Source organism: Canis lupus, chromosome 4, assembly GCF_048164855.1.
Source record: "Canis lupus baileyi chromosome 4, mCanLup2.hap1, whole genome shotgun sequence".
NCBI classification, from domain to species: Eukaryota; Metazoa; Chordata; class Mammalia; order Carnivora; family Canidae; genus Canis; species Canis lupus.
The window spans coordinates 7,489,029-7,506,893 of NC_132841.1; the positions used below are offsets into that span (position 1 = coordinate 7,489,029).

General features: G+C 41.2%; 1 protein-coding gene across 2 annotated transcripts in view; it reads left to right on the forward strand.

The window, feature by feature from the left end:
* PCNX2 (pecanex 2) overlaps positions 1–17,865 on the forward strand; it is a 288,039-nt gene that overhangs the window by 122,608 nt on the left and 147,566 nt on the right. For both annotated transcript variants that reach the window (XM_072823047.1, XM_072823048.1), the window contains 2 exons: positions 6,355–6,464; positions 8,103–8,199. In XM_072823047.1, coding sequence (XP_072679148.1) covers positions 6,355–6,464; positions 8,103–8,199 — 207 coding nt within the window. The remainder of the gene's footprint in view (positions 1–6,354; positions 6,465–8,102; positions 8,200–17,865) is intronic.

The following is a 17,865-nucleotide window of genomic DNA, read 5'->3' on the forward strand; positions in this document are numbered from 1 at the left end:
GCATGGAGAATTATGGGATGATAAACCCTAAAGGTCATTTCCCTACCATGTATCTCCTCCAAGCTTAACTACTTCCCATTCTTTTATCTATTTCTATAATCTTCATCTGTGTTTTAGGAGCTGTACCTTTAGAATGACACCGAGCGATACCCATACTGCAACATAACCAGTTCCCTGGAAATGTCATGCCTCTTCATGACTTGGAGCACACTCCCCACATTCATTCCTTTTCTCCTTTTGCATCCCAGCTCCTTTTTTGGTCCTCCAGAGGGTGACCCTGAGCTCCTCCCCCAGATTACTTTTTTGGGCTCTGGCTCTGCTGTGTGTCACAGCAAGCCCTTGAACATGCAGTTACCTCAGTAGAAGTCCAGCACCGTCAAACGGGGGAATGAATAAAAACAGCCTATGAAGCCAGGAACTGTTAATCAAATGATCATACAAAAAGTACTAACATTTTTTATGGAAGGTGGTGAGATATGCTCATATTTTGTCCAATTAGCTATATAAACATTTAGGGTAGTGGAGTATACACAGCACTAAGCTAGGGGCTTCATCATGGTCTTCAGACCTTGGGTAAGTCTTTTCCCTTCTTTCTATCTTCTTACTTGATCAATAATTTGAATGGGTGTGTCTTGCTCAGCTATGAGATCTCTTCTGAAGCTAAAATAATTTTTCTTGAAGATAGCATAGTTTTGCAAATTTTGACACCCTGCATATGAAAGAACTCATTTTGATATCCAAGTAGCCAAGTAGCTCTATATATATATACAGTGAGAGTGAGAGTAAGAGTGAGAGAAGAATCTATCTATATTTATATCTGTGTCTTTTGAAAATATGAACAAGGTTAAGAACTTGGAGTTGAGGCTGTTCCCAGTAGAGAGCTGAGGAAGATCCAGGTGGTCTGCCTTTTTACAATCTGCCAAAGTTCAGGTCAGCCCAGGTTCCAAGACTTGATTGTATGAAGATCTGAGATTGGGCTGGAAAACACTCAAAGTTGTGCTTGGAATATGGACCCCTTGTCATCCTTCATCCTACCCTTACTCTGGGCAAAATGCATAGGCCTTCTGGCATCTCTCTACTTTATACTGTTGAAAGAACTATTCATTACTTGTGTCTTGTGGCCACACTGCCGTTTGTTCAGGTCTGACAGTTTAGCCTGAAGCCATTAGTTATGCTTAAAAGAGATCACATGTATGGAGGAGTGAGTACAGATGTTTGCCACCAGATGGAATGGGATGACTTAAAATAATAAATGAGAGGCACCTGTGCATTCAGACAGTGCAGCTTGGGATACTAACACCATGTCTGGGTAAGGTCCCATTCCTATCTCGGAGAAGAGTTCCCCTTTCCCTACTTTCTGTCTGGGCTATAACAACAGAAGGATAAAAGGGATCTACAAAAATCACTGTTTTTCATGGAGAAGGACTAAAGGTCAATCTTAAATGTTTTCAGGAAATGTGATTTTGCTGCCGTTCTTAGACCTCTTATATATCTGCCATGGTCTAAATGTCTGTGTTCCCCACAGATTCATATGTTGAAATATTGGCATTCAGGGTGATGGCGTTAGGAGTTGGGGGGTCCTCATGAATGGGACTAATGCTTTTATAAAAAAAGACTGAAAAACTCCCTTACTCCTTTCACTGTGTAAGGACACAGCAATAAGGAACCAGATCTGGAGGGAAAGTAGGTTTTAGCCAGACACCACATATGCTGGAACCTTGATCTGGGATTTCCCAGCCTCCAGAACCCTGAGCAATACATTTCTGCTCTTTATGAGTCTATGATATTTTGTTACAGAAGCCCAATTGGACTGAGTTGGTATTTTAGTAAAGATTATAGTAACAGCAGACATTTATTGAGCATTTCATATACTGGCTACTCTAAGTACTTGACATATAGTATTATATACAATATTTATAACAACCCAAGGAGTGTGCACTATGAAATTCTCTTAGATAGGGCAACTGAGGCTTTGTGGCTTGCCCAGTGTCTTAGAAAAAACAGCAGAGTTAGGATGGAAGTGTCTTATGCTTGAGCCGATGCTGTGCACTGCACAAGATGGACATCCTGTGTACTTATAGATATGTAAAAAGATCCATGCCATTCCCCTTCTTGAGTCTCCATTATATAGTAAGGAAGTAACAGCTGCTCAGACCCAGTACATTGGTTCCATCCACATTTATTAAATGCCTTTCAGGGCCAGGGGCACAAGGTCTTCAGAATACACTGGGGTAAGGTAGATGAGTCCCTGTTGTCCATGGGCTGGGCCCAGTGGAGGAGTCAGATGTCAATCGAATGGCCACTTATACAGATCTGTCATCACAGACCGAGACAAATGCTGGGAAGTAGAAGGAACAGGGACACCACTCACCTCCTCCTCCATTGTTTCTGACTTGATATTTTTACCATCCACTGGCTTCTTCCAAATGCTATCTTAGCAGGTAAGGAGGAAGGGTCCCTCAGTAACAACCTTTCCTGTTTGCCTTGGAGAGATTTAGTTAAGTCAAGAATAAAAGAGAGAAGGTTAGGTAAAGGGTATTGGGCAGGTAAAGTAGGTAAACTTGATTGTTTAAATAGATTTAGTCCGGATTGAATTTGTTGTCTGAAGACCATCCATCACGGGTACTCCTTTTCCACTCCTGTGCTGCTTTGCAGTGGGCAGGGCTGAATTTCATATCTCATTGGGTCACGACAGCAATACTTCAAGAAAGGTGCCATTGTTACCTTTCACAGCAGAGGAAGCTGACTACAGAGAAGGGAAGGACCTTCCACAGGCTCATTTTTTCCGGGAAGTGATGAGCCTAGAATCACCTCTGGCCAGTGCTTATTCCCTTGGCATTTTCTCTGTTCCCTGCAGTAACAGTTATTTCCATGGTCGAGGTTACTAAATCCTTCTCAGAGTGATTCCCCGCCTCCCCCCCCCCCCCCCCGCCCCAGTATTTGCATATTTGTGGGCTGCATGTAAAAGGAAGGCCTCTACCTTCACAGAATGGTGAATTAAATACACAGCATAGGTAAGGGCAGAGGAATCAATGGAAAGAATAAAATTTTGCAGGTTTTTCCTTCCTGGAAAGCTTTTTGTCTTTGTTTTTGTAATAGCCAAATATGAAGCCTTAGGTGGGAGGCCAGAGCAGGGAGTGGAGTATATGGGAGGAGCGGGGTGGCAGCTCCATCTGCACACAGGCATCCAAAGAGCTGAGAGCTTGGCCTGTCCAGAAGGCCCCAGAGAGGAAGGACCACCTGCTCCTGCATTTCTTCTGTGCAATTAAAAGCCACTTGCTTGACGTACCTCTGCTTCCTGCTCTGCGAGTGCCTAGTGCCTCCTGCCTCACCATCATGTGGCTTGCCATACCTTACTGCAATGTTCCTCCTCTCCCTGTCCCTGAGTCCGCCCCCTCACAAGTGTGCACCTTGGTGCCTGGCATATAGCAGGTAGCCAATAAATGTTTCTTGAATGTACTCTTAGGAAAGAAGAAAGCTCTCAAACTTCAGAATAAGTTTTCTGCTCTTGGGGCTGCTATTTCAAGGAAACATGAGTTCTAAGATCAAAGAATAACCTTTTCTCTGAGAGTCTAATTATGTCATTGGCACTTTACTGCCTGGACGACATTTGATTTAAGCTACTTAATTTTTTCACCCTTTTCTTGCTGGGAATTCTTTCCCACACAGGTCATAGAGGAAGGCCTGATGTAACCGTGAAAACTGAGACCTTGTAGTCACTCACTCACGGACATATTGATGTGCTAACATTTGTGCCATGTACAGGGGAAAGAGACTCAGGGCTCTTTCCCCTCTGGAGACTGTCCTAAGCACAACTGTGGTCCACAGCTCTGAGATGAGAGAGCAAGTCCTACCCATGCCTACAACTAACTGAAGTGACATATCTTTTGTTCAAGTACAAGTGTTTAAAGGTGTTATTGAGGAACAGAGAAGGGCTCCAATCTGCCTAGGAGGAGGGGAGGCTGTGCCAAGCAGGTGAGACTTCTTATCCTGGGTTCTGAAGCATGGATAGGAGTTCACCAGGTGGAGGAGAGTGGAGTAGGGCCAGAGCACAAGAGCCCTTGTACAGATGGAGCCCTGTGTGTGAAGGCAGTAGGGAGGAAGCAGTGTATCTTTATGGATTTGTTGCTGTGCATATTCTAAATGCAAGGAATGAGGCTGAAAAGTTGGGCTGGGGTCAGATCCCAATTGACCTTTGTTGCTTCCTGTGGAGTAGATTTATTTGGTAGGCAATGAGGAATCACTGGAAAATGCTGAGTAAAGGGCACTAATACGATTGATGTGCTTTTGAGGTGAGAAGGACCGTTCTGTTGCCACGTGGAAAACACATTGTGGGGACTGCAAAATGGGGAGCACCGGGGGGACTGGTGTTTGATCCTCTTGCTATGGAGCTATCAGCAGTAGAACTGGAAAGAGAGATAGTGGAGGCCTTAGCTAGTGAGATGCAATGCAAGGAGGGAGGACTGGACAGGTGTTGAAGGATGTAATGGTGACATGTGAGGATCAGCCTACTGGGGATGAGGGAGAAGAAATATTTCTCCAGATGGCCAGCTTTCTGGCTCAGAGCCCTGCTGTCAATCACCACGAAGGGGCTGCACTGGACCCTCCTGTATCAAAAACTTTAAAAAATGGCCTGGGGTACAGAAGAGTACCCTTGCAGCCACTCTTGGGTAGTATTGTGTTCTTCGTCTAAAGAGGAGGAAAGTAACCTAGTATTCAAAGGTGTTGAGTGACTTAGCCAAGGCCACATAGCTCATCTGTGGAAGGACCGGGGTTCAGATTGAGGTCTCCCCAGCTCGAAGCCCATGCTGTGATGAGGTGCTGCCCTCATGGGAAGGAAGCTCCAAAGGCAGCAGAGAGGAGCAGAGGACAGGTATTCCCCGCAAATTGTGTGTATTGCGGGAAGGCATCTGCAGGGAATCAGGGATGTCAGGAAGGCTGCCATGGCCCCCTCAGGGCGCTGGGGAAGTTAGAGGAACACTTGGAGTTGGTCTGAGTGGCTTGCAGGTGTCCCTGGGGGAGGCTGCTTACGAGCAGGGTATATGTGGAACCGGTCAGTGTCATCTCCAGCCTATTTAGCTGTGGGGTTCCCAGCCAGCACCAGGGCTGCTCTCTTCATTTCCCCTCCAGATGCTGCTGTCTCAGGCTGCCAGATTCTCATAGTGGGCGAGATAAAGAAATGCATTTAATTTCTAGGGAAATGAGGCCTGTGAAAACAAAACTGCTCCCTCAACTAAGCGTAACATTTGTTTTTCCTGCATATCTTAGCCGTCACAAGTACGAAACCATCACAGTTGACTCATCTATTGGTATATTTTGTTTTAAGTCTAATGAGCAACTCTTCCATCCCTGATGAAACATTTGGTAAGTTAAAGGATCAAAAGGTTGAGAGGTGTTGAAGGCCTGTAGTAGATTTACCTTTTGGAAGGCACCAGTAGATCCTGTCCGTGGACACTGAAGGGCTGAATGTATTGCAGGTTTCTGTGTGTATGACACACGTGTGTGTTGGAAGGTGTGCCAGGTACAGGTGGATAAGAGTGGCTTCCCATGCCCCCCACACCGCTCACAGTGGGGACACATATTGTCTGCATTCTTCTCTTCCACCCAGAGTACAGTGGATTGATCTCTGGCGTCTATGGTACTATCGTGTTAAACCTGAAGTGTCTGGCTCTTTTCTTTTTTTTAAGATCTTATTTATTTGAGAGGGAGAGAAGGAGAAAGAGAGAGAGAGCACAAGTACAGAGGAGGGACAGAGGGAGAGGGAGAAGCCGACTCCCCACTGAACAGGGAGCCCGGTGAGGGGCTCGATCCTAGGACCCTGAGATCATGACCTGAGCTGCTCAGGGGCTCAGATGCTTCACTGACTGAGCCACCCAAGTGCCTCTGGCTCTTTCCATTTCAAGCCATTTTTTCTCTTTCTTCAAGGGACTGTCTTTAATTTGTACTGAGTTTCATTCATCCCCCAGTTGATCTCTTATGCCATGCTTAGGTGTCTTATACCTTTTAACCATTGATTAAATAAACACTAGGAAGTACCGTTCTTATCATTATCTTTACTATGAATTCAAAAGAGGCAACACGTTTAATGTTTCATCTTATAAATCCTAAACTGAATTTCAGAAAAGGATTAAGTAAAAAATAGATTAAGTAAAAAATATTCTCGGAAAAGAGGAAGTAAATGTGTGCAGTTAGTTTGCCCCGTCGCGGCCCGGACCCTTCCCGTGTCAGAGTGGTCGCGCGTGACCCCGGTGCCCGCGTGTCTGCTGGCGGGGCCGCCTCCGCGCTCCCTGGGCTGTGGGCCCTCCCGGGGCCTGCACCGGCCCCAATGACCCGGTATCCGCTGTCCTCCCCCAGGAACCCTGGAGCACGCAGCACATCCCGGCGCTGTTTTCCGCCTTCTGCGGCCTCTTGGTTGCGCTTTCCTACCACCTGAGCCGGCAGAGCAGCGACCCCTCCGTGCTCCTGTGAGTGAGCAGCAGGGGGGGGGGGAGGGGGGAGGGGAGGGGGGAGGGGAGGGGAGGGGAGGGGGGAGGGGAGGGGAGGGGGGAGGGGAGGGGAGGGGGGAGGGGAGGGGAGGGGAGGGGGGAGGGGAGGGGAGGGGAGGGGGGAGGGGAGGGGGGAGGGGGGCGGGAGGGTCGCAGCACAGTGCTCCCGCGCTGGGACCCTGGCTGCTCACCGCGGACCTGGGGCGGGACGGGTCGGGGGCGGGAGAAACCAATGAAAATCTAGGCTCAGCTCTCAGCAAGTTTTGGAGCAAAATGCACAATGTGGGGAACAGATGACTGCTAGCTCCCAAGGGCTGCTTTTGACTCTCCCTTGGGTGAACGTAGGCAAACTCCCACCTCAGCAAGGGTCCTTTGTGGGTCCATTAGAGCAGCTCCATTGGGCCGTTCCCCTGAGGACAGGAGACCATGGGCATCTCTGAAAGGTTTGCGTTTTGTTCTGCTGCTTTTTGTTCCCAACACAGCTGTGCTGCCTGGGTTCAAAGTGAAATACGCGCCCATATTTAAAACGTATTTAATGACTTTCAGCCACTTGAAATATATTTTTCTATCTCCTCTTTAATCTTTTTTTTTTTTAAGATTTTATTTATTCATGAGAGACACACAGAGAGAGGCAGAGACAGAGACATAAGCAGAGGGAGAAGAAGCAGGCTCCATGCAGGGAGCCTGATGTGGGACTGGATCCTGGCACCCGGGGATCACGCCATGAGCCAGAGGCAGACGCTCAACTGCTGAGCCACCCAGGCATTCCTTACCTTTAATCTTATCTTTGAGATCATTGATAAATATGCACTTTGGAAGTGGAAGCGCTTTGTGGGACGCCAAAGTTTCCAACATCAACCAATTGATTGTAATCAGATAATCCGTCATCTCATGTAATTTTTCCGAACTTAACAGAAGATTTTGACTTAAGATAGCTATACCTCTTTGGAAGCTGGAGAAACCATCATTTTAGGCTGCCCACATGTAGCAAAATGGAAGGCACAAGAAGTGAGCAAAGGCTAAACATGATTTGCACAGGGTTTCATGTCAAATATTTTGCTGAAGTGTTGAGTTTTGCTGCCATTTTTTTTTTGTGTGAGGATGAAGCCCTGGTGGGCTGATCAAAATAGAGTCTTGGAGAGCTCAGCCATGGCTGTCTGGGTGCCAGTACCTCTTGAGGTACTTGACTCCTTGAACTAGGAGACTGTACCTTTCCAGGTACTTGAATCCTTGAACTAAGAGGGAATCTGAAAACCAAAGCAGTGTATTTGTGATGACTTGAATATGTACCTCTTTTCCTTTATTATGAATTAATTAGAGAGGCCTTGCTTTTGTCATTTGAGAGTGTGAGGTGTCAGGTGAGGCAGTTTACCTTAAGCATTGTAATATGTGCATTTTTAAAAAAGATATATTTATTTATTTGAGAGACACAGTGAGTGAGAAAGAGAGAGGAGGAGCAGACTCCTCACTGAGCAGGGAGCCCAATGTGGGATTCCATCCTAAGACCCCAGGATCATGACCTGAGCTGAAGGCAGGCATTTAACCAACTGAAACACCCAGGCACCCCAGTATGCACATATTTTAAAAAGTAAAACCTGTGTGTTTATTTCTTTTCAGATCCTTTATTCATTGTAGATTGCTTCCTAAATTTTTACATCAAAACCTGGAAGAGCTGGCCGCAGACCCTCTCCCCAAGAAGATGAAAGATTCAGTGGTGAGATATTTGTATGATATAATGTACGGAAGGGTTTTTGCTTAACATGGTGTGGAACTTGCTGGCAAAGCTCAGGTCCTCAGTGGGGCTCTGGCTAGCTGGGAATGAGGGTCACCAGTGCAGAAACAGGTGCCTTGTCTTGGTCTACAGCTGACACGTGGACTGTTGAGCTGTCTGGTGGGTGTGTGAACCCACTAGAGCCTTTTGAAGGCAGATTGCTGTACATGTCACAGGCAGTCTTGTGGTCCTCAGCTGACAACAGTTGCTTGGATCTTCAAATGAAACAAGTTCAGTCAATTCCGCCCCCTGCTGGCACCATGCAGCAGGCCAGCTGTACACAAGTAAAAGCTTCTGCAATAAACCTTGGGCCAGGCTGGTTCCGGAAGCGCTCCAGGCAGCCCTCTCCACCCCTTATGGCCTCACCCTCGTGCTGAGCTCAGCTTACTCTGCCCACATTCAAGGCTGACATTTGCACAGCCTTTGTTAGGAGCCCTTGGCAGTGATGTTGGAGAAGGGAGCAACTATGTTCGTTGGAGCACATGAAGGGAAAAGAAAAGAGTAAAAGAAAGAGGAAAGAACAGAATACAAAAACTGTTAGAGAAGGAGACCCTTTCTTAGTTCAGCAGGAAAATGGTGTGGTGTGGTTCCAAACATTCTTGGAGCAGGTGTAGCCTCTTTGGTATCAACTGCCAAACATTACGACTTTCAAAAGCCATGTTCCTTGATTATATAATCTCCCATTCCTTTGAGTGTTGAGCTTGGAGCGGCCTGCTGTCTCAAAGTCATGCTTTTCCTTGTTTTTTTAGAATGACAAATTGACAGAAAAGCAGTCAATGACTCAGTGATTGCAAGCTCCTCCAGCCAGGAGCCCAGGTCTTGTTTGGCTTGGCCTCCACAGTGCTCACACCTGATGCATAGTCTATTCCATTGAATTTAGGGGAGTTAAACTGCTGTCTGCAATTTCAAGACAATGTGAGAGACTCAGTCAACATGATAACATTTAAAAAAATTCGTCCTCAGCCCCCGGTGCCTTTGAGCGTGGCTGCAGGCAAAGTTGAAACTTCGACGCTTTTTTGCCACCACAAAGGAACCAAAGCACGGTTTCTTTGAATAAGGGCATGGTTTATGAATTTTCAAAGTAGGGGTGTGTTTGCAAGCAGGGCAGGAGGTGAAACGGTGGGGCTGAGGTATGGTCGGCTAAAACGGGAGGAAAACATTTGACACTGAAACATGGCATTAACAACCTGATCTCTAAAGTTGATGCCAAGGAGACTCACGAGGTCAAGCTGACATTCCCAGGTCAGTTTCTCTAAGAGCCAGGGAATGGCCTGATGTTAACCTAAAAGTTTTCCCATGGACATCTGAGAAAGACCGTTCTTCCCAAATGTTCCTAGATTTCATGAACGATGAAGATGCTTTCTGATTTATTGCATTGAAAATAACATGCGAATAATGATGAAATCCGGCAAGAAATTTGCTTGGCAGATGTTGCTAGCATTTCATTAGGATAATTCATGCAGTGCGCTAGGTGTTGCCTTAGTAAGTTTTCATACACTTGGAAATGCTCTGTATAATGCAGAGCACATAAGCTTATAGGTGACATAATGTGATATGTGTGTTCTTTGCTCTGAAAAGTCTTCTGGTTTAAAGATGATAATATTTTAACAGGACTACCAGATTCAGTTTTTACAGTTTGGTATATAAAACCTTTTGTGACCTAGTACAAGATTTCCCTTCTTGTCTCGGATTTTGTCTCTCTTGCTTTCTCTCTCTCCTTAAATTTCACTTCGTATGAGTAGTCCCTAAGGAGCCTGCTTAGATCAGGTTTCCAACCCCTCTTCCTATTCCAATTCATTTGGCCTGTGATGGGGAATCTGCACGTTTATAAGGCTGTCTCTAGAGACTGAGCTTCCAGGGACCTTGATCTAGAAAAAGAAATACCTAGAACTCCATCAGGGGGCTGATACATTCCCATATACCCAATGTGAACTATGCACTCAGTTCATTAACAAAATGCAACAGATTCCTCCTATCCACCGGCCTCAGGAGCCTGGTCATTCTGTTTCTATTCTCACTCATCCTCATCAATCTCAATCCTCTTCACCCATTTCACATATTCACCCATTGGATATGTTACTTCCACTGTATCTATTTTTCTCAATTCCTAGAAGCAAAAAATAAACAACAAAACAACCTTCTTCATTTTTATCTGTACAATTCAAACAGCTTCTTTTTAACCATTGGTTGTTATCATCTAGGTTTTTCAGGGGCCATGCTATATAGAGTTGCTGGATATATAGTGTGGGACCAGGGCTTCTTTTTTTTTTTAAGTTTGGAGCATGAAGCGCTACATAAAATGTCACAATGGATTTAAAACGTTCAATGTGCTAAGTGCCAATATATTTATTAAACATGCATGGAATCACCATTAAAATAGGAAGCCAAGATATTCATATTATTGAATATTGTTTTGGAAGTGCTGGATAGTGTTGTCTTAAAAGAAAAAAAAAGTAGATTACATTATTTTATACATCTAGAATGCACAGAAAAGTTCATTAAAATCAACTGATCAATATGAGAATGCATAAATACCCCTAGAAAATTTAGAAAAGCAAGAGCATTCTAACACATCAGAAGTAAACTTAGACAATATAATGAAAATGTGATCCTACTCATAATAGCAACAAAATATATGAATTGATAATGGGAATGATTTTACAAGTACTGTCAGAAATCAAGGAAACCACAGCAGTCTATTAAAATGTAAATGAAGTTCTGAATAAGTTGTGATAAATAGACATAACCTGATTTTGGATAGGAAGGTTGAGATTTATTAAATGCCAATTCTTTCAAATAAATTTATAGGATTAATATTGTTCAAAACAGTTCTGGAGGAATTATATCCACAACTTGGGGAAATGATTCTAAGGTTCATTTAGAATAGTGATTAATAATAGCTTTAAAAAATCTGAAAAAGAAGACTAAGAAAGAGGAACTTAGTACTTTGGGATTTAAGTATATAATAAAGATTGAGTAATTGGAAAAAAAAAAGATGCAACTCATCCAAGACTAGAGAATGGGATTAGTGAATCAATAAAACACAAAATGGAGGCAAATTATTTATACAAATGTATTATGTGAAAATTAAATGTCATAATCAAGAATGGATTAATCAGCATATGGTGTGGAGGTCATTGTTTAGTAGTGGGAGAGGAAAAAGAATTCTACATGCTGATTCCTCACCAGACAGCAATATAAGTTAGAAAGACACAGATCAAATGAGAATTTTCCATCTCTGATACTATGCCAAGCTGAATTATTATAGCCAAACTCTCTTCTGATTAAAACTGAGAATTCTGAATAAAGTAAAAAAAAAAAAAAGTCCCTCTTCAGTGTGGCACAAAACTGACAAAAGGATAAAGAATTATTAAGTTATAATTTGAGTGAATCAGAGAATGGTGAGGAAGCAGAGCAGGAAGCTTCTTTTGCCTCAAGGACATCTGCTCACCCGGGGGATCCTGATCCTCACTTTTCAGCCTTCAAACTCTGGGGAAGAGAAATTACAGCCCAAAGCTGCCAGAGTGGGTATGCAAAGGGAGACCATTTGCTTGTCAGGCTGGGACACTGAAGCACCCACCCTCAGTGGGAGGATGAACCACAAGAAACCACTTCCAACCTCCTTGGCACCACGGGAGTGCTAGCAGATGCACCTGTGTTGGACAACAACAACAATTGAGTCCTTGAGATGTTTAGTCTGCAGTGGGCTTTCTTCCAAGTCCTAAAACCTGCATGGCACAAAACCCCTAAATTTAGGAATCGAGTTTGAAGTGGCTCCCAACTGGAAAAACACCTCATGGCCAAACCAAACATGAAGTCTCTCTAGAGGATTCTTTCCTTCTAGGTTTTCAGGTGTTCCCCAAACCAATTTTCTAAGGGAAATGAGCAGCTCTCAATTAAAAAAATAAAATAAAAATAAAACTTGCACAAGGAAACAAGGAACCAGCAGAAACATATCTTCAAGGACATCAAATATTGGAACTATTGGACACAGATTTTGTTTTGTTTTATTATTTAAAAATGTTTTTGAAGATTTTATTTATTTGAGACAGTGTGAGAGAGAGAAAACACGAGACAGAGCATGAGAGAGATTGAGAGCAGAGGGCAGAGGGAGAGGGAGGAGCAGACTCTCCACTGCTCTGAGAGCCCCATGTGGGGCTTGATCCCAGGACCCCAAGATCATGACCTGAGCCAAACGGAGATATTTAACTGACTGAGCCACCCAGGTGTTCCTAGACACAGATTTTAAAACAACTATACTATATATGTGTTTAAAGGAATGAAAGGTAAAATTTATAGACAATAGAAAATATTAAATGATCTTCGTATGTTTGAAAGAACCAAACAGACCTTCCTAAACAAAAAACAAACCAGAAAATAAAGCAGTTTAAGAAAACAAAACAAAACAAAACAAAACAAAACAAAATACACACATACACACAGGGGGGATTAGACACCTCTGATGAGACAGTGAACTGAAAGACAGAAGAAAGTTTCCAGAATTGCAACACTGACAGACAGAAAATGAAGAAATACAAAATAAAGACAAAGCCATGTGAAAGACAGTAAGAACATCTCACATGTATCTAATCAGAATTTCAGAAAAATGGGAGAGAGACATGAGCATAATCGGTATCTGATGAGATCGCATCTGAGAATTTACCAGAAGTAATGGGAGACACTGATCTAGAGATTCAAGCATACCAGTGAATCACAAGCAGGGTAAAGTGAAGAAAGAATCCACAGTGGACAAACCACCGTGAAACTGCAGACACCAAAGACACAGAGCATGAAACAAAGTGAATGGATTATATTTAAATGAATGACAAACGGAAAGCTCCCTTTATCAAAAGCAATCAAAGAAGCCAGAAGTTTGATGTATTAAATGTTCTGTAAAAAAAAGTAACTGCCACAGTAGAGTTCTATGCCCAGTGAAAATATCTTCAAAGAAGAAGGGCATCATAAAAATATTTCAGACAAAGAGAAGCTGAGAGACTCTCGCTAAATGTAATTCTGAGGGATATTCTTCAAACAGTCTCAGATGGAAAGTCTAATTCATGCAAAAATGCAAAGAGAAATTTAAACAAACATTAACCCTATGAAACCAGAATAAGAGGCTAACATACAACTTTGGATGGAAGGAGAAATGGGCTCCAAGACTTAAACTTAGTAATGTCCAGGAGACAAATAAAGATACTGATTAACTTAAGACTGTGATAAGTGAAGTATGCATGTTGGAATGTTTAGTGTAATTGCTAAAGGAATAGAAACACGGTGGTGACTTCCTACTCTGTACAAAGGGAAAAATGGAATGATAAAAATGAGTTCTTCATCAGTAGTGAAATATAATAGGATTCCTGTGTGACACTGCTTAAAAGTCAATTCCAGATAGGCTATAAACCTAAATATGACATAACAAAACCTGAAAGTACTAGAATCATAATAAAGGAAGTTATCTATGATAGTTTTAGTACAGGAAAGAATTTTTTTTTAAGATTTTATTTATTTATTCATGAGGGACACAGAGAGGGAAAGAGAAAGAGAGAGGCAGAGACACAGGCAGAGGGAGAAGCAGGCTCCATGCAGGGAGCCCGATATGGGACTTGATCCCAGGACTCCAGAATCACACCCTGGGCTGAAGGTGGTGCTAAACCACTGAGCCACCTGGGCTGCCCAGGAAATAATTTTTTAAACAAGAAAAAAAAATTGAAGTTCATTAAAATTATGATCTTTGACTCATCAAATACCCAAAAAGAGACTTTAAAAAATAAGCCACAGAATGGGAAACAATTTTTAAAATATTTAGTAGCTAAAACACTAGTGTTGTGCCAAATATAAAATTACTATAAATCAGTAAGAAAAGATATCTCAATGAAAAATGACCAAAAGACTTGTATGTGCACTTCACAAGGAGGAAATAAAAATAGCCAAAACATGAATATGCATGCAAACTAATTAAAAATCAGGAAACCATTTCATACTTACTAGACTGACAAAAAATTAAAAATTCTCACAATATTAAGTGTAAAGCAAGGGGACTCTTATGTACTGCTGGCAGTAGTGTAAATTCGTATCTGTTTCAGAAACAATTTGGTACTATAAAGTTGAAGAAATATATACTACAATCAGAAATTCTACTCCTAGATATTTACCCTGGAATAAATATTTTTTTTTAAGATTTTATTTATTTGAGAGAGAGAGAGAGAGGGAGCTTGAGAGAAAGTACATGAGTGGGTGGTGGGCAGATAGAGAAGCAGACCAAGCAGGGAGCCAGACATGGGTCTCGATCCCAGAACCCTGGGACTATGACCCAATCCAGAGGCAGGTGCTTAACTGACTGAGCTACCCAGCCACCCCTCAAATCTTGCACATTTGTATCAGAGTATACATATAAGATTGTTCCTCATAGCATTTATTCATAAGGGCCCTAAGCTGAAGCCATTGGAAGTTGTACCAGCAGTGGAATGTGTAGTATCCAGCAAAGGAAGAGACCTTACCAGAGCCATATGCAATGATATGGGTGAGTCTCAGACACAAAATGTTGAGCAGAGGAAGCAAGACACCAATATGTCTAGTCTAGTGCCATCTCTTGGATAAAAATAGGCAAACCAAACTGCTTATAATTGCATACACAAGGAACAAAATCATTCTGTTTAAAGAGCAAGAAACTTATTTTCACCACAGTCAGGATAATTGATATAGACCCCCCTAAGAGAGGAAAGAAGGGTTTGTGATCAGGGACCACATAAGGGAGTTCTTGGTAATCAATTGGTTAGTTACTGAGATTTCACTTTATAATTATTTTTTAAAATTGTAGATATGTATTTTAAGCACTTTCCTATATGTCTGGCTCACGATTTTTAAAAATGTAAACGAAATCTTCAAAAGTGTGAAATAAAATCAAACATTTATTCAAATTCTAGAAAGGGGATGATTTTCCAGGCTTGGAATCTACAAAATGAAATAATCGCACATACACGCACAGTTAGATGTGAGTACATAAAACTTTTAAACTTCTATATATTTAAAGGCAATAAAATTGATCTGGTGAAATATCGCAAATTTGACAAAAGTTAAATACCTTTTTATACCAACAATTCAAAGGTTAATTTTTAAAACTCCATAGCCAAATGATATGAAATGATACCTATATATATATATATATATATATTAATTGAAGGACGAACTATTTAGAATTGTTAGAATTATATTTATTGTACTTATGCAGAAAGAAGTGCAAATTAAAGTTAGATGGCTTTTTTTTTTTTTTTTTTTTAAGAGAGAGTGCATGCGCATGCACTGGAGCAGGGGGCTTAGGGCCAGAGGGAAAGGGAGAGAGAGAATCTCAAGCAGGCTCCATGCTCAGCGCGGAGCCCAACACAGAGCTCCATCTCATAATCCTGAGATCATGACCTAAGCTGAAAGGAGATAGATGTTTAATTTACTGAGCCACCTAGGCATCCTAGATGGCATTCTTTTTTGTCCAGTCAACCAGCACAAGATAAATTAATATTAATATTGCCAAGTAGGACAAGATGAGATCTCTTAGATATTGTTTATATATTGTGTAAATTATTACGATCACCTGAGAAAGCATAACTGATCAACTATCAATATGAATTATACAATTCATAACCTATAATATAATAAATTGATTTACCAGAGTTTGTCTAGGGAATGAATTCCAAATATGAAAAAAGATCTAGGTGCATAAAGATCATGACTGCAGCATAATTCATCATGGTTAAAAAATGGAAGACAACCTAATAACCTCACAGTCAGGGAAGGCTTGTACTAAATATGGCACATTCACTTTCGTTCCTGAAATTATGGTTTCCAGTTTCCACTATAGCACTGTTTGTATGTATCTGTGTGTGTATGTTTACCACATCACAAGATGGAAAATTAGTTCGTCACTATTAGTAAGTCTTACAATAATATACAAATATATGTATATATATTGCTTATGAAAGAAGTACAGTTGAAAAAAGTATAAAATTATATGCATACTATGATTAGACCTTTATAAAATATGTATAGATAATGCCATATACATCGTGATGACAGCTAGAACCATGTCTCAGCATTCACAGGCAAAAATACTGGCCCAGAAAGCATAAAAATGCTAATACTGTTTGTGTCAGGATATAACGATCATGAGTGATCTATATTCCCTTTCTTCTCTGTGTGGTAGAGCACTGCAATATTATGTTATCCTATGATGGAAACATTAATTAATACTAAAATATTGCAGAGACCTTCTAAATTTGCATTTTGCTCAGATATTTTGTACTCTAATTTTTGTAACACCTAATATTGTATGGTTCACTTTTAGGGCTTAGGATATTTATCAAAATGAAGCAAAGATTCTAAACCTCTTGTTTAAATAAAGTAATTCAACAGAATTGGAGTTATTAACCTTCAAGCATGTGAAGGGAGAAGGTAGCACTAATAATTCTTTTGTATAACCAAACTAAAACTAAAACCTCACACTTACTTAGATCTTTTAGAAAGAGGAGTATAATATATATTAAAATCAGCAAAATTATTTAATAAGAAAACCAAAATTAGAAACGTTTTACAGTATTAAAGGCTACTTTCATAGGACACAACAATAGTCTCTGAGGTCCAGGTGTTTTCAAGATTGCTTTTAAACATAACATTTTCATTTTTGTTACACTGTACTGCATTTGAGGCATGCAATTCAATGCCCATGAAAGAGGCCTTTGTAAGAAGAGTAGTTGTACATCAGTAAACACACTGTTGTTTCACTGAATGTGTTTATCAAAATCTGCTGCATTTCATACTTTTTGTAAAGGCACATGCATAAAAGATGTTTGTAAGAAAAAATATTTTCAGGAATAAACTTTTTGGAGGAGAGTAATAGCCTTTTGGTGGCTATAGGGGAAGAAGGAGCTATTTTCTTTTTATTTTGCTGATGTTACTTTTGCCGGTATTAACAGAGTGCTCTATGGTTTCGTTAATTAGCACTAGCTTGAAAAGCTCAATAATTATCGTTTGCCATCATGCTTGGTGAAGAGTCTGTTCAAAACTTTGCCCATATGCAGCTAGGAATGGGGGTGGGCGGAATTGTTTGACTTCTTATTGATTTGTAGAGTTCTTTTTTTATTTGTAAAGTTCATTATATATTACAGGTAAAAGTTCTTTGTTGGATATATGTTTCGCATTTATTTTTCTCAGTCCCTGGCTTGCCTTTTCATTTTATAACAATGTATTTTGAAGAGCAAATGTTTTAAATTTTCATGAACTCCAATTTAATGACTTTTTTCCTTTTAAAATATCACTTTTAGTGTTCTATTTACGAAAACTTTGCCAAACCCAAGGTCATGAAGATTTCCTCTTATGCTTTCTTTGAGTTTTAATAATTTAAGTTAGGTTTGTAATGCACCTTGTGACGTGAAGTGTCAAGGTGTTTTTTTGTTGTTTTGTTTTTTGTAGATAGCCAGTTCCATTTGTTGAAAAAATTATCTTTTCTCTCATTTAGGGGAAAGCTGTCATTTCACCTTGGCATTCTTGCTTAAAATCCATTGCTGTATATATTTTTTTTGGTCTATTTCTGGGATCTTTCTTCTGTTCTCTTGATCTAGA